Here is a 25,940-nt window from a genome sequence, read left to right as displayed (position 1 = left end):
CTGAGAGCTGGGTTTTACCATGTGAGCCATGGGAAAGCAGCTGCTGAGCTGCCTCGCTTGTGTGTACTGGGATAGCTTGTCTGTGCAGGTGACGGGCAAAGAGTCTGGCCACACTCTATACTTTCCACCCCCACTGTGTTAATTATTTCCAGGCTCTCTATAGATAACGTAAGTTAATACCGCTCCATGAAAGTACTAGAAATATGTATATTTCTACATGATGTATCACCACCCCTTCCCAGACACGTATGGGTTTCATGTTGCAAGCTGGGGGAAAGATCTGGCTTATATTAAGATGGAAAGGGAGAGGTATTGCTTTAATTGTTGATACAGAGTTTGCATTCTCATTTATACCAGTGACATGATAATACATCACTGTCATATTATTTCTTAAGCACTTTAAAACCACCCAGATAACTTGCTGTGTTGTCATCTGAGACTGCATGAGGGCCTACCACTACATTATTGGGTGACATTGCAACTTCTAGGCATAAAGGATGGCCATGATTGGGCATATGAAATTACATTTAAAAATCAAACAATTGCTGAATAAACCTTTTAGACCTGAGGAACACACATCTCCTAATCATATCAGCTCTGATAAAATGAAATGGTAGGATTCTTAATTTTAATTGGAACACCAGATATGGGGCAACACTGGAGGGTTTTAAAATGTTATCATGAACTTCATTGTCCAAGTTTTGTTTTTCTAATTGGAGTGTCATGCACAAAGGTCATTTATTTATTTTGCTCACCTTTCTTTCTGCCCCTTCTGAGAATCATTGCCCTCCTAACTTGTGGGAGCCATCCAGACTTCTCAGCTTTTAAAGAACTGTAACATTTTGTGGAATATACAAAATCCTTCACACATGTTGATTTTATTTATCTGCATGCTGTTCTATGAGATGGGGCATCTGAATTCCTCCAAGTCTTGGAATAATGGGGTCTGTTCAACTAACATATCCAGACCTGGCCATACCGACACTGGTTTGGTTGGACCTCATACACTACCTCTGGCATTGTGCACCTGCTTTGTTGCCCATTGTAATCTGACTGATAGGTGCCGGTCTATGTCAGGTGTTAAGGAAACAGGTGAGTTTGTTGGCCAAACAAGATGTGCTGTCCATGCGAGATTCAGATCAAACCTATGTGTGTGCTAGCATACTCAGGGGTGTGGACCTTTCCTCCCCTTTTACTGTCTTCCAAAAATCAAACAGACAAAAAAGCCTCACCCCACAAAGATGACATTTACCCCACAAGAGAAGACATACTGTATAAGTAGCACATAGTGACCTCCACTGACAGTGCAGCCCCAGTAAGATCAGCCTGAAAAGTCTACAACCACATCAGAACTTTACAGAGGAAGGTCTATCAGGGGCCAGTCCTGTATTTGGAAGTGTCCATTTCTTTGAATTCAGGTTCAAAGGCCTCAGGATATTTTGAAAGAGCAGATACAAAGATCACTTACTTTCTAATTAAATGATAGTGATTATTTCCAAATTTGTACCTGTGCTAATTTTAATGTAAATTGATATTCTTTTCGTCTTCTTTCTTGACAATATATTGCCATTCTAATCAGAACACATCTGAATTACGGCAACAAAGGAGAGAAGGACAAGGAAAAGGATCTAGCATGTTTATGTACAGATCTGTGTTTTCAGAAATCACAGCTCTCTAGGCAAATGAGTGTACACAGAAAAGCCGTGCTTCAGAATTCCAGACACTGAGTTAAGTTTGGTTTGGAAATTTGGCTCAGTCAGTTAACATTCCAACATGTTTTTCAAATCATGGAGCCATTTAAAAAAAAAAAAAACCTATCCAGCTTTGAATTCCCAAACTCTCAGCGGCTTCTTTGTGGTTTCTGATTGGAAAGGTACAGAAAGAGAAAGAGAGAGAGAGGGAGGGAGGGAGGGAGGGAGGGAGAGAGAGAAGCTTTATCACAGGAGCAAAAATGAAACATTTTAGCAGTGTGTCAAATGAAACCTCAGGAAAGTCATGAGTGAAATCCCCTGTGAACATTTTGGGTGACAGCATTAGCATCTCTGAGCATCTGTCAGTCTGAAAAATGATAGCAATGGTAATGTTTTTTAAAAATTAGGAAATTCTTTCTTTACATTATCGAAATTGCTATCCTGGGGTATTTCCTTAACACTTGGCTCATAAAAGGTAAAGCACCATTTGGAACTAATTTTGCAGAAGGGTTTGGGGGGAAATGTTACATTTTGGAGAATTGCACAGACTGAGACCCTGTTAAGAAACAGGCAGAAACAATAGGAGATAAGTTGAGTATGACAACGTTTTCCATGTGGTCCCAACTGCTTCTTGGAATTTGCAATGGATTTTTTTTTTACATTTATTGCTCATATTTCAGTGTAGGGCTGTCTGTAGTGTCAAAAAATGAGAGTGAAATGCTGATTCTTCTGAAAGAATGTCCATAGTTCAAAAGATCAGGGGAAGGGGCAAAATTAACAGGAGCCAGCTAGGAGGTTTGGCTGAATTGCCTTTTTAAAAGTTAACAGAATCAATGTAGACCAGTCATCTTTCCAGCATTTCAGATCTAAAACCCACCTTTAGCTTGCAGTGTGAGACTCATTTTTAATTTTTTATTATCTTGCCTTTTCTCTTAGAATCATGTTTTAAAATCTTGCTACAAAAAAAAAAAAAATACCTGGTGCAATAAAGCATAGATGTGTGGCTTAGTCGTGGAAGGGAAAAGTTTGGTTCTTTTGGAAGGAATGAGCAGGATGCACAAGAAGGTCACTTGCTGATTCCTGGACATCTCCAGCTTCGATGTAATCATGTTATGTTGAAACACCCATGAAACTATTTTCCTTCTACCGGCAAGGCCTGTGTTTTAGGGAGTCAAACTAGGAAGTCAAGTAGCAGAGCTCAAGTGCCTTATTTTCTGGGCCACCTTGCTGTTTTCTATTCTCCTGCAGTGCCAACACCACCAGGGGCACATGAGGAGTCCTACAGCCACCTCCAAGCAAGGATCAAAGGCCAGTGCTTCTGTTTGGCCTTCTAAAAATTCTGAGATGTTCTGTATGAGGTGGTTAATCTTCCACTTCTACTTGCAGTTTCTTCCTGGAATTGACATCTGAAGAGCCAATCCTTTCTTGGCTTTTACATGTAGAACTTCTAAGTGGTACTGGCGTATAGCGGAATAGCACAATTGCACAAATTGAAAACAACAACAACAACATTTTAGTTTGGTTATATCTACTCTCACTGTGTTTACTTTTGGCTTCATTGCTGAATTGAGATCTAGCAGTACATCAGGAGCATCTCTCTACTTGCTAGTCTGCTGCATCGTTTCTAGGTGGCATGGAATAAAGCAGTTAAACAAATGGAAAAAGCATTTTCTTTCATATTCACAAATAGCATTGTGCTTTCCCTGCTCTAAAAACAAACTCAGTCACTAAAAGTGCTCTTTGAAAACAGACGTGGAACTGGATGGTGATGACATCATCTGAAGAACCTGTAACAACCATGACTAGGAAATGAGGAGAATATCTATTCCTTTATGTCATTCATATCCCACATACCCCCCTTTCCTCCACAGAATCAAGGCGGCTTGCATAATCCTCTTCCTTCTCTCAATCTTGTCCTTGCAACAACTCTGTGAAGTAGGTTAGGCTGACCCAAAGTCAGCCAGTGAATTTTGTGGCTGAATGGAGACTAGAACCTAAATTTCCTGGATCCCAGTCTACCGTTCTAACCACTGTTCTGCACTGGCTTATGTAGGGAAGCGCTAAAAGTCTGAACTGCCTCCTCAGGGTGAACAACTTCTTGCTTAAGTGTACACCGGATTGCACTTGGACTGCTCATCCCAGCTTTGCCATTTGCTTCCTTGCAGAGATGGTATCTTTTGCTTGACGTATGCATTTCTTAATGTTTGGAAGCTGCGTGCTCCCTCCCTGGGGCTGACATACATCTCCTGCTGGATGCGTTTCAAGACACAAATGACAGATTGTGAAAAAATAATCCTGCACATAGTGTATAAATAGGACTGAGGGTTTTTTTTTAGCAGTTACTGTTATTTTAAAAGTATGCATCTGGATAATTGAAACTATTTATAATTAGGAGTTATTACTGTTGCAGACGGCTGTGAACGGCCACAATAGCAAGCTTAATAATATAGAAGCATAGAATTGTAAAGATGGAAGGGGCCAGAGAGCTGTTGGGTCCAACCCCCTGCTCACTGCTGGGCTCTAAATTAAAACAACCCTTCCAGATGGCTGTCTGGTTGCATCTTGAATGCCTCTAGTGTGGAAGAGCCCACAACTTCCCTAGGCCATTGGCTCCATTGTGGTACTGCTCTGACAGTCAGAAAGTTCTTCCTGATAGTTAGCTGGAATCTGCCTTCCTCTTAACTTGAGCCCATTATTCTGTGTCCTGAACTCTGGGATGATCAAGAAGAGATTCTGTCCTTCCTCTTTGTGACAGCCTTTCAAGTACTGTCAATTAGCACTTTCAAGAGTGCTAACATAACTCCCCTCAGCCTTCTCTTCTCAAGGCTAAACATGCTGAGTTCTTTCAATCTCTCCTCATAGGGCATTGTTTCTGGTCCCTGGAACATTTTGGTTGCCTTCCTCTAAACCCTTCCCAGCTTGTCTGCTTCTTTCTTAAACTGTGATACCCAAAGCAGGACACAGGTCTCCATTTGAGGCCTAACCAGTGCTGAGTAAAGGGGAACTAGCACCTCACATGATTTGGAAGTGATACTTCTATTAATGCAGCCTAAAATAGCATTTGCTCTGTTTGTGGCTACATCACATAGTTCACTCATATTCAGCTTGTGATCTCCAGTGATTCCAGGATCCTTCTCACCTGAAGTATTGTTGAGCCAAGTATTCGCCATCTTGTACCAACGCATTTGAGTTCCTTCTCCTAGGTGCAGAACTTGGCACTTATCCTTATTGAATGTCATTCTGTTGTTTTCAGCCCAGCTCTCCAACCTATCAAGATCACTTGCATCTTTTTTCAGGGTATTAGCTATCCCACCCAGTTCTGCGTCATCTGCAAATTTAATAATCATTCCCTTCACTTTTTCATTTAAATCATTAATAAAAATAGTGAAGAGCACTGAAGCCTGGGGTAACCCACTTGTTACCACTCCCCAGTTTGAGAAGTTGCCATTGATAAGCACCCTTTAAGTCCAATTATGTAGCCAGCTGGGGATCTGCGTGATCATTGTTCCATCTAGCCCACTTTTAGCTAGTTTGCTAATCAGGATTTCATGGGACACTCTGTCAAAAGCTTTGCTGGAGTAGTAATCACTGCATTGCTTTCAAGGAGTTTGCAGACTGACTGCTTTATAATCTGTTCCAGAATTTTCCCAGGATTGATATCAGACTGACTGGTCTGTAGTTCGCAGGCTGTTCTTCTTTTCCTTTCTGGAAGATGGGAAGAATTTTAGCCTTCTCCAGTCATCGTTGTCGTCGTCGTCATCATCATCATCACCATCATCACCACCACAAGCATTTGTATCCCATCCTTCTGCACAAGTGCTCAAGATGGCTTACATAATATAAAATTCCAAAATACAATATTAAAACCACAGTTATTAAAACATCTAAAATTGAACATTATAAACTAAAAAATAAAAAAGGAAAAATGAAATAGAAAGTGCGACTGTGAGAACAAAACAAAACAAAACATCTAAAATTTCTAAAACCCTTAATTGTTAAAATGATGGTTAAATAAAAAGGTCTTTACCTGGTGCCAGAAGGAGTATAAGGTTGGTGCCAGATGGACCTCTCTGGACAGTGCATTCCATAGTCTGGGGGCCACTGCGGAGAAGGCTCTCCTCCAGGTGGACACCCTCCATGGGAAGGTGTCAATGTCACCTGGCACTTCCCATGTCATCCACAATTTCTGGAAGATAATAGAGAGTTCTTCTGCCAGCTCCTTTTATGACTCTAGTTCATCAGCCCTGGAGATTTAGACACATTCAACCCAGTTAGATAATCCTTGATCATTTGCCTATGAAACTTGAGCTCCCATCCTGCTCCTTCAGCTTGTACTTCCACTTTATCAGGAAGGTCTTGGATCTTCTTTTGAAAGAAGATTGAATCAAAGTAGGAATTTAGCACTTCTGCCTTATCATCTGTTATTGTTTTGCCATTCACATTGTGTAGTTGAACCCCCATTTCTTTCCTCTTTCTTTTACTTTGGACATATCTGAAGAAATATGATATGTTGTTTTTAGAATTCCTTGCTAGCCTCAGTTCATTCCTAGCTTTAGCCCTCCTGACACCATTCCTGCAATTCTGTGCTACCTGCCTGTATTCTTCCTTTGTAGTGTGGACACCTTCCACTTCCTATCCATGCCCTTTTTTGCTTCAGAACATTTCTAAGATTTTTGTGAATCCACATGGCCATCTTCTGTTGTCCTCTGCCTTTTTCTCTTGTTGCAGTTTCTTGTAATTGTGCCTTTAGAATTTCCTTTTTCTTAGAATCAAGAATTCAAGTATGGCATGGTCACTTCCCCCCAGAATTCCTGTGTCCACCAGGTCTTGGTTAGTGTCAAGTTGAGGATAGCCACTTGTCGAGTTCCTTCCACTTTCTGTTGGAGAAAGTTATCAGGAACACATGTTAGGAATATCTTGGAGGGGCCATTTTTGGCAGAATGTGTCTCCCAACAGAAGTCAAGGAAACTGAAGTCCCCTCATAACGACAACATCATGCCTCCTTGAAACAATGGCAATTTGCTTTTCAAAAGTTTTCTCCCTGTCTTCCCTTTGACTAGATAGTTGGTAATAGACTGCAACCACTGCATTCCTTTTATTCTTTGCTCCATTTCTATTAATCCAGATGCTATCAATGGGGCTACTAAGCTGTATTTATACGCAGAGATATGTTTCTTTAACATATAATGTGACTCCACCTCCCTTTCTGTTCCTTCTGCTCTTCTTGAACAGGTTATGCCCCTCAGATTTTGAATTCCAGACCTGGGAGCCATCCCAAAACGTTTCCATTTTACCTACCAGGTCATACACACCCTCTTGTATTAAGAGTTCAAGTCCATGCTGTTCGTTTCCCATATACTGGGCATTAATATATAGGCATAGAAAGCATTATACTTTAGCTTTCTTCCTACAGTTTTTGGAAGACTATAATTGGGCACTGTTAGAATTGCTTTCTCTGTTGTGATGAATAAGCTTCTGTCTGCTGTCATGCCCAGGGGTACTTTTAAACACTAGCTGCATGTTGGTGCCTCCATTACTGAAACAGTTGATTTAGTGGCCATCCCAGCTAATATGTATATCAGTTATGTAACTCATGGGATTAAGTTTAACAAAGACATTCTGGTCTGAATGGAACGATCCAAGAGTGGTTTGGCTGTATGATTTTGTTCATAGATCAGGTCATATGAGGGGGGAATCTATGGAATGAAAATGTCCTGGCCTAGTGACTTTTTTAAGGACTCCGATACTGAAACTTATTTTCTTTAATCATTGAGAAGGATATTTAGGTATAAAAGATGAGCTGTTGAATTTTGATAACCTGGGGGATTCAGACCGTTAGGGCCTATTCCTATTAATGGCTCATTCACAGGAATTTGCAGTGCAGAAATCATAGTTTCTTTCCTCAAGATATTTTAAAATATGCTTTGAGTCTCCCAAAAGCAAACATTTAAAACAAAATTATGGAAACTCTTTTGGAAAAATTATATCAATATATTTCTTTTTCCGTGTGATTTCATAGAACCATGGCTTCTCTTGGGGTGCAGGAGCAAACCTGACCACATTTTTCCAGGCGTACATCATCTGTTTCACTCACACTTTCACATCCTGCATTAAACCTCCCGCATGGACATCAACAAGACAGGACTGTAAAAGGAGTGTCACTGGGGAACTGTTTTTTGTGATATTTGATAGGAGCAATTGTGTGCACTGCTGTTTTAGAGCAACTGTGGCTATACTCTACTATGTCAACAAAAGTCACTTTTACCATATGGAAACCTAATTATGTCAGGACAATTTGTTCCAAAACACTTTGGAGAAATTCAAGTCATTTTAAAAAATCAGGTAAAAAAAAGCATTTGAGAATCAAACCTTTCTTAAATAACAGCGTTCATATTTCAGAGTTAGAAGGTACAGTTAACTGATTTGAGAATAATAAAAAGGACTTTTTGGTTATTTTTAGGTGGCTGAAAATTTATTAAGTGAGAAGAAAACATAGATATTTCCCTGCAGTCCTTCAGTATAAGTTTAATCTTGCTTTCATTTAAGGTACTGAATAAAATTCTGGCTCTACTAAAATGATAAAACACCCTTTTTCCCCTTAAGTGCAAACAGGTACTTTTGGAAGTTGGATCACAATGGTACTTTGGGCTTCTGCACATGTTTGACACTGTTAATAGGAATCCCTTTTGTACCAGTCCTGGTGCAGTAAGGAGAAACTGCCTGCGGTCAGCTACCATTAATTTCAATGGGTCAGGCCCAGAGGGTCCTGATGAATCATATGCTTCTTGCACACCGGGACCCTTTAGTGTTGTTTTTGGTACCTGGGGGTGGAATTCAAATGGGGGCTTCAGCTGGCCCTTGCAATATTAATTATTCCAAGTATTATTGCATCTTTTTGCCATCTTCATTGGCAAAATTCCAGTACAAGTTTCAACAGACTAACATGGATTCAGCAAGGTTCCTGTTTCTTCTTGCTCCTGGGCTTTTACTTCATGCTTCATTCCTAGACCAGCCTTCCCCAATTGGAATGGCATCCAGTTGCCTTGGACAGCAACCACCATCAGTACTGACCATTGGACATGCTGTCTAAAAATGGTAGGAGAGGTGGTGCAAAACATCTGACGAGCTTCAGCTTTGGGAAGAAGTTCTAGATATTTTCTTTTAGAGTAGATCTTAACCTTTTCCAAAGATGCTGGATTTGTAATCAGTTTCTTCTTGTTCATTCTCAGCCCTAGTCTTTCTAAACTGAACATTTTATTAGTCAGTTCCTCTTGTTTGGAAATGCCTTTAATCTTTGGTTTCTTCTGGTGTCCAGGCCAATTGCAATTTTCAATAACAATAGTAATATGAGTGAACATATATTCTGGCTACAAAAAAGAAGCAAGTTATTAAAGCCTTCCCCCATCCTAGGTAATAAGAACTGGCTGACAAAAGGGTCAGTTCAGATGTTGTGGCTATGCAAATTACGGAAAACAATTAAGTAGCTTAAAAGCAGGAGTGAAGAAGAAAGAAATGCTCAGAATGGACAGGCTGGTACTTCTGAATTATAAGGGGTCTTAATGTGGGCTTTATTATTGATTTATTTAACACTTTTGTATACTGTCTCATAGCCACATGGCTCTCTAGATGGTTTACATAATAAAAACCCAACAACATAAAACATCCTAAAATACATAAAGTTTAAAACAATTAAAACCAGAAAAACCATAGCAAATAATGTAACATAATGTAACTAAACTAAAAACTAAGCTAAAAACACAACTGAGAAGGCCCTGTCTTGGGTAGCCATTCTAGATTCCTTTAGAGATGGCTTCCACAGCAGGATCTCAGGGTCTAGGTAGGCTTATATGGATGGAGATATTTTTTCATATATTCAGATCCTAAACAGCTGAGGGCTTTATATGTCAAAACAAGCACCTTAAAGTAGGCCGGACTTCAATGGACAACCAGTGTAATTCATAGAGGACTGGTGTAATATCTTCTGTACTACCAGTCCCCATCATTAGCCTAGCTGCTCTATTTTGCACCAATTGTAACTTCTAGACAGTTTTCAAGGGCAGTCCAACATAGAAAAGTAGTCCAACCAAGAGTTTACCAATGCACAGATTACTATTGCTAGGTCCTGCCTGTCCAGATATGGTTTGTGGGTTTCCTGTCAATGACTGTCAACCCATCTAATTTGCATTATGTTCATACAATTAGACATTGTATGAGCATAATGCTAAACTAGATGGATTGACCATGCATAGTTACTTTATAACACAGTGCATAGTTGCACTATGGAATCCTCATTTATGAGCTGTAGTGATGGCCACCAACTTGGCTTGAAAAGTGAGATAAACAAATTCATGGACAGCAAGGCTCTCAGTGACTGTAAGCCTGGAGGACTATGTGACAAAAGGAAATAGGAAGCAGAGAAAGAAAGCATACCTCATGCTGTGTCTGTTATATCTTGTTTACTTTTTGTTGTCCCTGCATGGTGGTTGCTCCAAGCAGTGAGTCACTTACGTGGTTTGGCCATCATGATGTGGATTGACTATAGGCTGCCATCTGGTTTCTTGGTGACATACAGACAAATTGAGTGGGGAGAGGCAGGGGGCAGGGCCACATTGTGTCTGGGTTTGGAGAACATACTAAACCACTGTGGCTTATGAAACTAGGAAGCCTAAACTTGCTTGGTTAGTTGCCTGCAGGAGCACTTGATTGGTTCCCAAAGGTATCACATCACTACAAATGGTTCTTACTGTTGGGTATGGCATGCCAGCTGTTAGCTTGGCAATATCTATGGGTAGGTCTAAGTGCTTCAGTTCCATCTTGTTTGCTTTACTCTGCCCCATTTTGTCAGGATTCCTAACACTGTTTTGGTCTGTATGTTTTTTCTCTTCCCAAGCAATCTGTGTTTGGACACAGAACTGGAACTTTTGCAGATATCGTTTTTGCTTCCTAGTTCTTGGCTTAAGCAAAATCTTGAATTTAATAACCATCTCCAGAACAGAAGCAAATACTCCATAAATCATTTTAATAAGTAGGCTGCATAGAATAGCTATTTATTTTTAGTCTGCCTTGCAAGGGGATGAGAACACTTTTAATGTGAACAGCACCGTCACTCTATCGGTATAGGTATGTGTGTCCTACTTAGCTGTGTTCTATTCTTGTACCAAAAAGCTGTTGTCATACAAAAATTGCAGTATGTGGCCATTTTTAGAAGTATGTGTGTGTGTTAATGTCCAGCCAATATAAATTCGCTAGCCTTTCAGGAGTAGGTATTTCGGAGATTAGAAGGTGCTGTAATGGCTTTAGGATCTGAAGAGCTTTGGTGACATGTTTGGGTGGAACCCCATAATCAGAAAAGCCCAGCCAATAAGAATAATAAAGCCCTTAATGCTTAATTACAGTGCAACCCATTGACCACCTGATGTGTACTTACAATGTGATGGCTGTTTTGTTTGTATTACAGATAATGCCAGTGAGGAAAATTCCATGCAAAGCCAATGCACCATCTGGATCTTTTTTTGCACGAGACAATACAGCAAATTTCTTATCCTGGTGCAGAGATGTGGGAGTGGATGATACTTGTCTATTTGAATCTGAGGGTTTAGGTATGTAACAATACTTAGAGATCATAACTCACTACAATATCATATTGAAGTGTCAGCCATATCTCTAGTGATTTTTTGATGAGAGCGGAATCAAATCTATGATGAGATCAAGCTGTGTTTCAAAACTGCAATTGCTTTGAAGTAGCATATACATATTTAACTTTTTTCATAATACTGTAATACACACTTGCTCTTCTTTTGAACAGTGTGCAGCTTTCGTTATTAAAAAGTAAAGTAAATATGTAATTATTCTGCATTTTTTTTAGAAAATATACCTGTATGTGATGGGCATTTCTACAGACACTCAAGTGAAAAGGTTTGATTCCGCTCTGGCTTAATTTTGACTATGGCCAGGGTTGATTCAATGCACACCTAGCAAAGTATAAGTCCCACTGTTTCCAGTGGGATAGAATTCCAAAAGAAATGCAAATAGCATTGTGCTACTTGCCAGAAAAATATCTTGGATTGTACCACTTCAGAATGGAGGTGATGGATTACATGACTGAATACTCTTCTGTATTAATTAATTTCCCTCTGAAAAAAATAACGTATTAGGGAGACAGATTCTAGCTCAGTTTTTTCCTTCACCTAGTTGTCCGTATGCAATGGATTAGCTTTCATCAGCTTGGTATCCTCCAGATGCACTTGACTGCAGCTACCAATATTTTCAGCCAGTGGCCAATGTTCAAGAATGATGATGACAATGATGATGCTGGGGGTTTGCTCCGAAACTGCTGGAAGGACCTTGTTGGGGAAGGCTGATAAATGCATTAATTGCAAGCCTGTTAGAGATCAAAATGTCTTTTCTCCAATGGATGTGCTGACTTGTAAGGATGGGTGTTTGATTCCAACGACTATATAGGAAGCCAGGTATGAAAATGCTGCCACAGGGTATTTACATGGACAAAGATGCAGCCCCCTATCTGGATTTTGAAGTGGTGCAGTTCCAGATAACATTGCCATGTGATTTTTCTTAATGTTGTGATGCATAGATCAACCCTTGCTAAAAGAATCCAAGGGTTTGTTCATTCATTCATTCGTTCATTCATTCATTTTTGATATTTCTACTAGGAAAATAACATTCAAGTCATAGCAAAATCCAGGTCATCTATTTATAGGTTTGTGCAGCAGCTTCCTCTTATAGTGGCTGGGTTTGAATATAGGATCCCATGCAATTCAGAGTGCACTGTGCTCCATAGTGTTTCCTGCTGATTTCTTAAAGCTTCCTCACACCTTTTTCCCTATTGTTGGCTTCAGTTTGTTGTGATGATCTTTTCATGAACTACGGACTGTCAAGGGTCACTGATCTGAGTCTTAGTTGCTAATATAGAGCTGGTAAAGTGTCTCTTTAATTTGGGATTTGGACCATAGATGGATGCCATATAAAATTCCAACTGTACATCAAGAAGATGCATTTCATTAAAAAAACACTATAAATAATGTAAAAGTATTTTTGGAACTGTATTTCTGTTATAGATCATCACTTTGTAATTTTTAATATGTAAGCTGTTACTCTTGGAAAAAGATTTCCATTTACATAATACAGTGGCTCAAGTGTGCTGATTGGACAGAGATTTGTTTAAATTATATCATCCTCAAAAGATTTCCTTATACATTATACGTAGGATATTAATCCAGTTGTATGATTATTCTAATGTAATGTATTATGTTTATTGCCCCTCTACTCCACAAGTTTGTTTTTTACTGTTAAGTGGCCTACTGGCTAATAATTTTTTTGGATGAAGTGCTGTGGAATTTTGAAGTCATTTCCAAAATAAGTACATGATGGCAACAGAAAAGCCATGATTGATAATTCACTATTTCTTCCAATGAGTACTGTCTGGTAGTGATGATTAATTAATTTTAAAGTACTTTACTTTCCAGCATCTAAATATAATTCTTATTTTTCAAGTAAAAAGGGGAATAGAAATCATTGGGGCCTTAATAAACTAATTTTGGATTATAATTTCATGTTTTACCAAATCCAAATACTGCATAATAATTATGCAGAAGCACCAAAATGACCACAGCTTTGTACAGTAACTGTAGCTTACACCAAATGCTTCTAGTTTCACTAAATTGAGGAGGGTCCCCCAAGACAGTACAGGACAATTCACTTTGTCATGGTCAAGGACTCTTGGAATACAGAGCTGTGGAAAAGCCCTGTGATTCTCCTGTACCCAGTGCTCTCAGAGTGTTAATATGTATAAAAATATTGAAATATCCAAGCAGCTTTGCCTCCAAGATGGTCTGTGTGTGAAAAGTCCTGTGTTGGGCAAGGTGATTGTCCCAGATTTTCCTGTTTTGTCTCTCCTAGCTATCCCATGCACTCAATCTATATGTCCTTTGGAAAGTCCTCTAACCTTCAAAAGCAGACTTTCATGGTTATGTAGAGGATTGCAGTGTGGAGGAAGGAGCAGACAAGGCTTGTTGAGTGAGCTCTTGATCCCATGATGAATGACCACATTCATGTACCCTTGTTTTTAAATCAAAAGTAAGCTTCAGCTTAATTTTAAGTAGATTTAAAAATGCTTCTTGGATCTCTATACATCTCTAAAACTTTGTGTGGATAGAGATGCTTTGTTCTGTTTTGCAGCTTTGTGGTTGTTTCTACAGAATGCATAAAAGAAAAACAAAAATCCAGCAATTCCTTTTAATCTCCAAGAAATCACTAAATTAATATCTGTTCACACCTGGGTAATGATTAAACGATAAAGTCTAGTAGTACAGAAAATAAGCGGACTACCATGACTTTCCCTGTCCTACACTGAGTTTTGTCCATCCGATTCATCTGGAGAACTAAGGCAGAGGATAACAACCACCACTTCTGCACTAAGAAGCATTGTTTCTGCAAAGTCATCTTCTTGATAATATTATTTATTTTCCTTTCAAACTTAATGACAAATCTCTTTTGATGAAAAATTTAGGGCAACTCTTTTGCTTCAAGATTGCATTTCAGCTAAAGATGAAGAGAATCAATTGTTTGCTTGGAACTGGAATTCAGATAAAAGTGAAAAGCTGTTGTGTTCCAAGACAAGTCTGCTGGAGCACTAAAAGAAGCTACTGTGCTATCATCAAGAGGCTTCTGTTTTCCTCTGCTCAAAAGGTTTCTGAATGTGTGTAACTCTTATCTGGGTTGCAACTGATCTGTTTGTCTTCTGTTTCGGCATCTTTTTCCTTACATTTTTATTTGTGAGAAGATCTTGCTGTCCTTGTTCTGTCCTTCACATCTATCATTCTCATTTTAATATAATATAAAGATAGATACACACACACAGTTATCTGTACATGAACAGTTGCAGATAATTTTCCCCCAAATAACTGTGGAAGAGTTAAATGAGCCTATTAGCAAACTGAGATACTAAAAAAGAAAGACTGAAATTGATCATGATGGTCCATTACACCCACCTCCCAAAAACCTCTGCTGTTTACTAATACCTTTATTTTGGTATATCACAAAGTCAAAAGCAAGATTTTGAATGGTCTAAGCACTTTATCAATCTATAGATAAGACAAAGGCTATGTTTTTGTTTCCATGCCTGCAGTTAATTATAAGCAAAAAAGGAGTGATGCAGATTTAACTGGGATGGCCTCAATACCAGGCAAGGGTAGCTCTACCATTACGCATATTGGGGCAATGACTTTGGGTGTTGTGAAAGGGCAGAAAATAGTTGTTTATTTAATTTATTATTACTTAATTTTTGTCCAAGCATAAGGTACTTTGGGGCTTTCTCCCTAAGCAACCTGATTAGACCTTGGTCCTAGGTGCCCATGCATGTGGGTGTACTGCACATAAGCAGGTATCTTCGACCACCTCTGCTTGCTATATGCAAGATCCTTTGTACATCAAACCCTGAAATGTATGTATTTTACCTCACTCTTTCAGAAGATCTATAAGGTCCATATCCATTTAGCTTCAGTAAAAACATGAGTCCGGTTACTTAAGACTGAAGGCCTATATAGGCCATCATGCTCTTTCCACAGGCCAATCAGATGCCTCTGGAAAGTCCACAATCGGAACATGGGTGCTATAATTCTCTTCTGCTGCTGTTCCCTATCATACGGAGGCCTGCTATCACTGGTGCTGGAGGAAATATTTAGCCGTCCTGACAAGTAGTCATAATTACAGCACTAGGCATTCCAAGATGGGATGGTATAACTTAATATCCTGGAACAGCAGGGGGTTGGACCAGATGGCCTTCTGGCCCCTTCCAACTCTACTATTCTGTGTTTCTGTGATTGTGATTCCAAGATGTTACCTTCACTGAGTTCACAAGTACTTAGGTTGTAGATGCTGAACCATTCCACTGTATGATTTGCAGATTTTCCTAATGCAAGTTCAACTGTTAGCTGAGCTCCATGCTCTGTGTATTAAACACACTTCTTATTCAATGGAAATGGTATATGAGCAACACTGATGGTACCACAGGATTCTCTTCTCCCTCCACATCAACACATTCCCATTTTATGTATTTAAGTATTTTATCCCATGGCAATTTACAGTACAGTCTAATGTAGAAAAACAGCTACAGGTGAAATTATTGGAGCAGTCAGTCTTGAAGATGCCTACATCCTAATGCTGAAGGAGTTTAAGGACAAAACCAGTAGCTTGCATTTGGCTCAGAAGAAGCTGGTAGACTGTGAGGGTCTTTCAAAATCTCAAAATCCTGTCTGTTGCATTTTGAACCAGTTTAACTTCCAAACTGACTTCAAGGATCATTTTCCCCTTGCATAATCCACTAAAAGTGATCTGCAGTAGTTTAGTGGTATGCAGCTTATTTTCTAGTGAGACAGAGAAGGGTCAGGGTGAGAAACCTTTGTGCAGCATTCCTGAGCTTAGGATATAAAGGTTATTCAGGGCTACCTTGAGCCCATAATAAATCTTCATGGAGCTCTACCTAGACATTATTGTTATCAACATGTCATTCTAATAACCAGATTTGCCATACAAAGATTTCACCTTTTGGCTTGCATCAATAACTTCTACGCAAGTCATTTCACAGCATTGATATAAAACAGGTCACAGATGTTATACCTGATAAACTGCATTATACATTGTTTACTTTTTAAAGCAATCTTCTGCTGTGATAAACCTTTCCAGGCGTCTAGGCTGGTGATGCACCAGTTTGCTCTGAGAACAAAGGGTGATTTCAGGATGAAGTGATATTATTGCAATGATCAGTTGGCTGTGCCCAGAGGAGATCTGACTTTGGACACTGCTGGTATCATTTAGGAAGACTGTCACAGAAAGACCAAACATTTCAAATACAGAGTTTGCACAGATCAAAACTATTGCAGGAAATGTACAAAGTCTTTATAAGGAGAAGCATAGATGGTGTGTTGTTTTGTTTTGTTTGCTACTATTGGGAATGGATTTGCAGGCTGAAGACCCAAGTTAAAAGCCTAGCCTTGACATTTAAAAGGATTGGTTAAAGGTAATGTGAAAGACCTCTGGCTGAACTCTGTGGGAGTGGCTGTTACCCAGAACAGAGATTGACAGTGTGATGGACAGATACTCTGATCTGGTTATACAAAGCAGATTGATCTAGAAGAGCTCAGTCTTGCCCATGCTGAGTATATTCAGGTTAGTGTCACACTGCAGAGACATCCAGTGTGAAGTGTCAGGATTTCAGGCCTGCTTGGAATGAATACCTGGATTCAGTGGAAGTGTACAATCAAGTGCATAACAGTTGATTAACAGCAACAGGAATTTCTAAATTACAGCAGCATTGAGGGGGTAGCAGTCTAAAACTTGCTACCAGGAACAGAACATACACAGAGTGTTTTATGGGGTCAGAGTCACAGATACATGGCGGGGAGGGGAATGAGACTTTGAATGGGCGATAATGCAAAAATAATGTAGAAGCACAAAATCACAAAACAGAAACATAAGAGACAACATTATCACACACCTGAGAGCTTGAACAACAGATAACAAAATCATCAGAAGTTACAGAATTTAACATGCTTCAGTGTTTGCTTTTTACCTCAAAGGCAGAAATTTCTATTAAGGCAATGAGGGAGTGGCCCAGTAATTGAACATTCAAACTAGTTGCATGGCATCATCCCTCTGCTGTGCATTTGAGAATGTGGGTGGATCATTTCCTATCCTGGGTCTCTGGGACTCATCTCTCCTTTTCCCCATAGAAAGAACCTGAATGGAAAAACACTGCAGATGGGGAAAGGGGTGAAGGGAAACAGGCAAAGCTTTCTGCATTCCAAAACAAAGTATAACTTTTATTAGGGCAACTCCAGCAGAGGCAAGTGGCAGAGCAGACCAGTTCTGTTGCCCCTTGCTGCACTTTTGCATGTAGGAGCAATGAAAGCACAAGGCTGCCAGGCAACTGATGTCATAGCCCTCATGATGTAGTGCTTGGACCTATGGAGTTTCCCTTAACCGTCTGCTGATAACTTCCTTTGGAAGAAGCCTTTTGTGGCATTTCTTGCCCTGAGGCCTAGAACAGTGGCGTGAAGGCTCTGCAGAAAGACTGAAATCATCTTACAGTGCTAGAAGAAATTAATTCATGGGACTAAGCACTGCCCCCCCACCACAAAAAATTGCACCTAGTCTTTTCCTAATGCTACTATGCAACCAAAGTTTAATGCTAGATATGAAGCCAGTACAATTTAGCACTCATTCTGACTTTCCTGCTTACTTTCCTTCCTTTCAGTTTTTGTAGAAATGTTGAGTTAAAAGGCCAGTCCTTCTGCCATTTTGGAAAAGATGGCCATGTGTAAGACATAATACACCTGGCAAAGAAATGAGGGACAACATATTAGATTATGTTACCATTGGCTCAGATAACAAGCCAGGGCAAATATGTGATGAGAAACTATCAGAAATCCATCCACTGAAATGATTTAAATCAGAGAAGAAAGTTACAGGAAGTTTACTTCCATTTTCTCATACTTTGCACTGAATAATTTTAACTGAAAACACCTTCCCTTTGGATGCTGATGCCCTTAACATTTATTATTTTCAGCTCCAGGCTAAAACCTTTTTATTTTCCCAATGTTTTAAGATTTGATTGTTTTAATTGGAGTTTTATTGGTGGTTGGAAATTTTATTAGGATGCTGTGTTTTATTTTATACTGTCTTATTGTTAAACTGTCCCAAGACCATGGTAAGGGACAGACTAGAAAAGTTTTAAATAAATAAATTGAAAATAAATAATTGCCATTAAAACCCCCTTTCTATTCATCTCAGGAAATATACTTTCTACCTACATAGCACAGAAAGGCTGGTGAAAGACAAAAGAAGGAGGGGAAGGAAGGAAGGAAAATTGTATTCAATAGCACTGTGAAATATGTCCACACACAACATACTTGAAACATTTGCAATGCTTTATGAAAGCCCTCTGTATCTTTGTGACTTTATAGTACTGGAAACCTGGCAGTTGCCAAGGCAACTCAGCTTTTTCCTGAATAGTAAGACAGATAGGTGTGAAAAATCTGTGTAAATGGTCAGGCACATAGCAAATATTTGTTTTATGTTCCTCTTTTAAACTCTGTTTGTTGAGTACCTTGGCCTACCTGATTTTCCCTGTGTTCTTTATTAACTCATTATTTGTAATAATACCTGTCCATGTTACTTTAGAAACAACCTCTGAAACAGGGGTAGACAAAAGATAGATTTTTTTTTTCTGATAGAGTTTTGGGTGATTTTTAGCAGATCAGCAAAGATTTCAGACTCCCAGATGCTAGAAACAACAAAATTACTTCTTTCATCCTAAATTATATACCCAAATAAAGAAATCTTGTAGAGAGAGAGGGAAACTAGAAGTGGCTATTAGTGTGTAAGCACTCAGAGCTCTATACTCAAAACAAATTCCTGGGTTCAGAAATTTGCACCTATTTCCAGTTGGTAGATCTTAGGTTTCTAATTAAAGGGAGGGAAATGAGTCTCAAAATCACCCATCTCTACTGAAGGCAATTTACTCTACTCCTCCCCTGTTAACTCATTAGCATGGGGTGCTGAACGCTGAATTTGGGGCTCTAGGAAGAAGAAGAAGAAGAAGAAGAAGAAGAAGAAGAAGAAGAAGAAGAAGATCTCAGTCTGTCCACCTCTGCTCTAATACACCCACCATTTGGACTTTTCTGAAAATAATCTTCAGCTTCTCCCACTGATCAAGTGCTTTGCTTCCTGATCACATGGGGTTGGGTTTAAGGAATAGTATCCTATATGATACTCACAGGAGCAAGGAAGCTTTGGTGCTTGGTTGCACACTTGTAAAATGAAGCTTTGGGGTTCAAATAATATACATTTCTGAAACAGGGCAGCTCACTTACCCTGATGTCAAAACTAGCACTTCAGCTTATTTCCGAATGTATTTCTATATATATAGAAGCCTAAATAAAGAAGTGGTGGGTCCCAGGAGCACAAGAGAGTGAGTAAAGATGGAGTGGCCTCCTTGGATAACAGCCCAAGGATTCCCAACAGAGCAGTTGGTAATCTGACATTGGACAGCCCAGCTGATACTGCAGTGGCAGCTGCTGGGGGAGAGACCTCTTTCTTTACCTGCTTCAGTACAAAGGAACACCAGTATGACATCAGTGCATGTGTGGAATCCATCTGGTTTTCATTATACCCAACTGGACACTGAAAATCTGAGGACCATTTTGTTTGCGCATAAGATTATGTGACATCACTTAAAATCTTTTGCAAGTGTGCCATGACTTGGGTATCACAACAGCCACTATTTGCACCACTGTAGGAGCACAAGTTAATTTGTGCTTGATGGTTTTATGGATAGTTCAATTATAATAAAACTAGCACATGATGGAGAAAGCAGTTATTTCATAAGACATGGCACCAACAAAAGTGATCCGCACATACGAGTTAGGTGCATAGATAGTAAAAGCAATTAATGATTTGAAGGCTTAAGCCAATGTAGATGGTTCAAACAAAGCCTACTGTTCTTAGGAGATAACAATCGTCTGTCTGGCAAGGTTTCCCCAGTTAGAGTTATTTCTTTATAACTGGGATTCCCAATTCTTTTGGACCTGTGGACACATTTGTGGAACTCGTATGGACATCACCTCAGAATGCCTCCCATGAATATAGTCACATAACTGCCACCGTGGGGGCTTGGCTTGTCAAGAGGCAGTGGCAGTGGGAGAAGAGATAGGACTAAAGATTGGCAAGGATGGTCCAAGTCCTGGTCCACTCAGTCTTTTTCCAACCACACAGACCTCTCTCCTTTGTTCTTGCTTTCTTCTCACTGCACTGTTTACTCTCTGACTCCTTTCCTCCCTGTTTCTCTACCTCCTGTGCCCCTTTCCTTCTCCATCTCTCCCTGCTTAGCCTTGCTCTTCTTTCCTGTCATCTTGCCATTTATTCCAACCTTGAGCCCTGCAATCTCCCTCCTCCAGCTTCTTTATCTCATTGTTTCTTCTCTCTTAGCCTCTAGCTGTACTCTATCCCTTTGCCTTGCTTTATTTTCCTAATGTTTTTCAATTGTTCATTGAATTCCATTTTTAAGAAAGGAGGGAATAAAGAGCTGTGGAGGCACCATTGCAAGTGTCCACAAGTGCCATGAGGTCTTGCACTGGGGACACCTGCAGGTGTGACCAAGACCAGAGCAGACTCCAGCCTTGTTTTACATGATCAGCAACACCAAGGTTGGTTTTCTAGATCTTTCTTTGGAGGATGTTGTTTTCCTAGCTTGCAGATGTGGAATTACTGCTTAGCATGAGGGCTTATTGTCTGGTGGGGCTAAGAAGTCTATCAGATGTGTAATGAATCAGAGAAGAAGCATTGTCTCCTTTAGATTCTGGGTCTGTGGGTGTGCTTTAAAAAATGAATTGCACCCTGAATATGTAAACAAAGCAAAGGTTGGAGCGAGTTCGAGAGATCTCTTGGGAAGAGTGATAATAAAAACAAGCCTTGTGAACTATGTCAGTGTTCTTGCTGGTATAATAAATGTGCCGCTTAAAGGCCCCTCTCTGGAAACACTTCTCACAGCATTTGATTTTCATTATGCTGAAAAAACCTTCCCCTTTTCATTATTTAAAAATATTATAGCTTGACCCATGGGACTCTTGATTGTTTTTGTTTGACAGCAGTACTGTCTTAAGCTTTTCAGACACCGCTTGCTTTCAAAATTGTTTGCCAGGCCACAGCGCAGCTGCTCTTTCACAAGCAAGCACTGGGTGCCCTAATCACACAGTTCTGTGGTTCCTACCTTGCATTTTTGTTGCAGAAAATATAAGCAAAACATACCATTTGTCTTTTGGAAGAGGAAGAGAAGTTAAGTTCTGAGCCCTGAAATTTGCTACTGGTTTATTGTGTACATAATTACTCTTTTCTTTATAAATAAGGCATTATAGAACACTTTCCACTTCACAAATGGGGCTCTAAGGAGAAGGTCTGCCCTTCCTGGGAAGTTTGGTATTACTGTTTGCCCAATACAAAACTGTACTTAATGAAAATAATCCAAGGTTTATATGATTTTATTTATTTAGTTAGTTATTACGTTTCTATACCACCTAATAGCCAAAGCACTCTGGGTAGTTCCCAATTAAAGCCGTAAAATGCAACATAATAAAATACAATAAAAAAGTTCAAACATTTAGAACTGCAATATAAAATAAAAATAAAAACCAGCAGCAATGCACAAATTAAAAAGAACAGATTCAAAATGGCATAACCTGAAAGTCTCCAGTGCCTGGAAGAATAAGGTCTGGTGCTGAAAAGGACATTAAGCTCCAGGCGACCTTTTCATTCCACAACTGGTGCCACAACAGAAAAGACACTCTTCTTGGTAGCCACCCATCTCACTTCCTTTGGTGGAGACTCCTGGAGAAGGACTTCCAGAGCAAGAGAGCAGATGGGCCTCATACTATGGACAAACCAGGGGATTCACAGTAACAGCTGTCCACTGCAGCATCTCTGTCACTATCTGCCACATGTTGGGCTCTCATTTAGGTGGTCTGAGTAGAGAAGGTGGACAAATGAAGGGAACATCCTGTAGGCAAAGAACCATAATTTCTACTGAAGACACACAGTATTATAGTAGAGCTAGGCAAGATAAAAAAGACCAAGGCCAGGTAGTAAGTGTGGCATTGGAGCGAATGGTAGCAGAGTTGCATGACTGGAAACTGCTCGGTAAGCACAGAAGAACAAATTAGATTTCCCTCCATTGCCTAGACTAAGCTTTAAAGATATGCCGAAGAAATTGGAGGGCAACTGGTGCTTCTCCATCCCAAGCTCTGGAAGGTTCAGTCTGGTAGTGTATGTGGTCTAGCCGGGAATTCCTTTGATCTTCTGCTCCAGTGAGTAGCCCTGTTGGCACAGAGAATGGGCAACCAAGGACCGGTCTACAGAGCTCCTCTTTTAAGGATTGCACTACTTGACAGCATGCTTATGCAAAAGCGAGCCTGACACCATATTCCTTGAGGATTTTCCTCCACAACCTTTACGCACTGCCTCTTTCTTCAAACTGGCAAGCAAGGCTGAGGAACAGCAAAACTTCATGAGGCAATTTCAGGAATGTGTTGCCTGGTAAAGAACATCTTGAGGTCTGGGCATTTACTCTCTCTTGGTTCTTGGCAAGTCACTTGGCAAGGTGCTGGCCCAGACCACACAATGTATCACGTATTCAGGAAGCTGGGTTGTGTTGGGCAGAGGAGGCCTCTTCCATTACTGTAAAGCACATCCTGTCTTTTCATGGGAGGCAAGTCTGGCATAAAGGGAGGCAGAGACCCGCTTCAAGACAGTGCATCTCTTGATGTGCCCCATGCCTCACTTCACCTCCCTGGGTGAAACTAGTCTTCTGGTGTTTACAGCATCACAACTTTCCAAGATAATAAGAGGCAAATTTGGCTGGAATGACCAGATGGAAAAAAAATGGCAACCTGCTTCTTGAGTATGACATGGTAATTTAAGTCTGGGTCTTCCGTACAATTCCAAAGTCCTTAAATGAGCCTTATCTGAGTATCTTTAGTGATAAATATCCCACCTTTTCTTTTTATTTTTTTTCTTAAGTGGATCCTATGTTCTTTAACCTGTAGACAGCTTTTCCACCTGCTCAGTCAATTAGTCACTTGAACCACAAGGTTTCTGTGACTGCAAGTAATACAGCATGTAAAAGAAAGAAGTCTGTGTTTTATACTGAGTGTATCATAATATAGTTCTTAATGGACTGCTCCATTCAGCCAAAAACTCATGTTATCCTTGTTGGGAGTGTTTTGACGTGGACGCTTAGTATACTGATGATGCTTTGAATGCTTCATTTTTTATGACGATGACTGTCTTGTGTTGTTAAATGGTTATAGGATCCAGAGGCAATGAATGCTCCTCATGCCTTTCTTCAAAGAACTGACTTCACAAGAAGAGGGTTTGCCTTCGATTATGCTAGCATGCTGATCTGTGTGATGTATTTCTGGAGCATTTGACCGTTCTCTTTCCATTGTGCTTGTGACACTAGTATGCATTTAAATTGCACACATATGCATTACACTGACTTATTTTGATGCAACATATTGAAACATGATTTCCCTTCAAAATGTAACCCCAATCTTCTCTATTTTTAAAGCAAAAGACCGACTGGGCCTTGCATGGCTGGAATTTGTTGGAAGCTTGCTAAAACGACTGGACATGTATGGTCCATGTGGGGTATGATAAGATAATTACCTGAATTGAGGGGAAGGCTTATAGAGAACCTGACCGGCCACTTTTTATGGTTGATAGGCTTGATTTGGCTTGGACCACACGTTTAGGGACTGCAGGTGGTGCAGTGGTTTAAACCATTGTGCTGCTGGGCTGGTAGATTGAAAGGTTGCTGGTTCGAATCTGCACAACTGGGTGAGTTCCTGTTGTTCCGTCCCAGCTCCTGCCAACCTTGCAGTTCGAAAGCATGCAAATGCAAATAGATAAAAAGGTACCACTTCCGTGGGCAGGTAACAGCGTTCCATGCACTTCGGTGTTTAGTCATGTTGGCCACATGACCACGGAGACTGTCTGTGGACAAACACTGGCTCCCTTGGCTAGGAAAAGGAGATGAGCACTGCCCCCTAGAATCAGGCATGACTGGACTTCACGTCAAGGGGAAACCTTTACCTTTACCACACATTTGCATATCAATAACCTTTGATATTTTCTAACTATCCAATGATTTTATGTTGCTTTAAAAATTTAAAATACCAATGAACTTAATATTCTTTCATGCCAAAAGGGTCAAAGACCCTGATGAGTCAAAAGGGATTCCTGATTGTGACTGTAGTCTTGGAAGAGAGTACTAGTGACTTCAATGAAATATATTTCAGAGTAAATACGCCTAAGATTGGCCAGCAAGTCTCACTGAAATCAATGGTCTACTTTCTGACTTCAGTCATTTTGGGCTTTAGTGTCCAGTTGAAATGAGCTGAAAAACACATTCAAAATTTGGAGAACAGATGTTTGGCTATACTGCATCCTGACTATGTTGCATCAGGAAAAGTTTTTTTCTGTTTGTCCTTTTCACAAAGTTTGCTTAAACTATAATTTTCAATGTGGCATATCACTCTGAGGACTATAAAAGCATTTTGAACCTATTATTACTGCATAAATAGTTAATTATCAGTATTTTATAATTATGAAAGCTAGGCACTGGCAATTGGTCTATAATTCTTATTCTGCTTTTTTCCCTACCCCAGGGAAAATCAGAGATCTTGATATCAGTGCTTGGTATACTTCCTTAGAAAATCTTTCTCTAATTAAGATGCTTAGAGGAGCTGATAATGCTTATCTTTTAAAATAAAATATAATGAAATGGTATGTCCAGTTCCAGTCTATATTAAAAGTGAAGCAAAATAATCGGTGATCATTATTTGGAATAGTACACTGTGAATGAAATGTTGGGTTGCTAGATCAATGGCACCTACAGGGATGATGATGATGATGATGATTACCAAGTTGGATGGACTAAAAAGATTTGCTGATTAAAACCTGGATAAAAGTAATTGCAACAACTCCAGGAACACTAATTGTTTATACATTGTTTGTTAGATGAGCAAGGGCTGCTATGTTGAAGTATCAATAAAGGTTGAAGAATATAAACATCTGAAAAATAATGCTTGAAATTTTCCTTGAAGTAAGATTTAAACTTCTCTTTTGTGGTGCTCCCTTCTATATCTCCAGGTCCTGCTTCCATTTCCTTCTCTGCTATTTCTTAGACTAGGGTCTTTCTCCTGCCTTTCACCTATTAAGTCTATCTCCTTTACTCATTCCTCCTTCCAAAGTCTCACTGCTCTAACAACACAGAGCAGCCTTTCCTGAATCACTCACAGCTGACCCTGCTTTCACCTGTGTTGCTTCCCAGCTCTATCCAACTGCTTTCAGACCTTTCTCCCTGAACATTTCCCTGAAAATCTAGATTTAAAGACACGAAATGCATCCCTGTTATTTTCTGCATAACAGTGTCACTACAGTGGTACCTTGGCTCATGAACTCAATCCATTCTAGGACTCTAGTCGTGACCCAAAATGGTCATGAGCCAAGTTAAATTTCCCCATAAGGTTCAATGTAAATAAGGTTAATCCGTTCTGTAACTATTTTTTAAATCAGAAAAATGTGAAGCAAAGTGACAAAGAACAACAAAGATTGCGGCCATCTCTCCCTCCACCCCTCTCCAAGCATGAGTGTGACCATCTCCCAGCTCCCCCCCCCCCC

General features: G+C 39.8%; 1 protein-coding gene across 1 annotated transcript in view; it reads left to right on the top strand.

Annotated features, from left to right (window-relative positions):
• The window catches only part of GAS2 (growth arrest specific 2), a 97,065-nt gene that overhangs the window by 21,205 nt on the left and 49,920 nt on the right, over positions 1-25,940 (top strand). The window contains exon 3 of the mRNA XM_044425991.1: positions 11,149-11,290. Within this exon, the coding sequence (XP_044281926.1) occupies positions 11,149-11,290 (142 nt within the window). The remainder of the gene's footprint in view (positions 1-11,148; positions 11,291-25,940) is intronic.

The sequence above is a fragment of the Varanus komodoensis genome, unplaced genomic scaffold, assembly GCF_004798865.1.
Source record: "Varanus komodoensis strain SLA01 unplaced genomic scaffold, ASM479886v1 scaffold16, whole genome shotgun sequence".
NCBI lineage: Eukaryota > Metazoa > Chordata > Lepidosauria > Squamata > Varanidae > Varanus > Varanus komodoensis.
The sequence above is the reverse complement of the archived record's forward strand: the minus strand, read 5'-3'. Positions and strand labels throughout refer to the sequence as shown.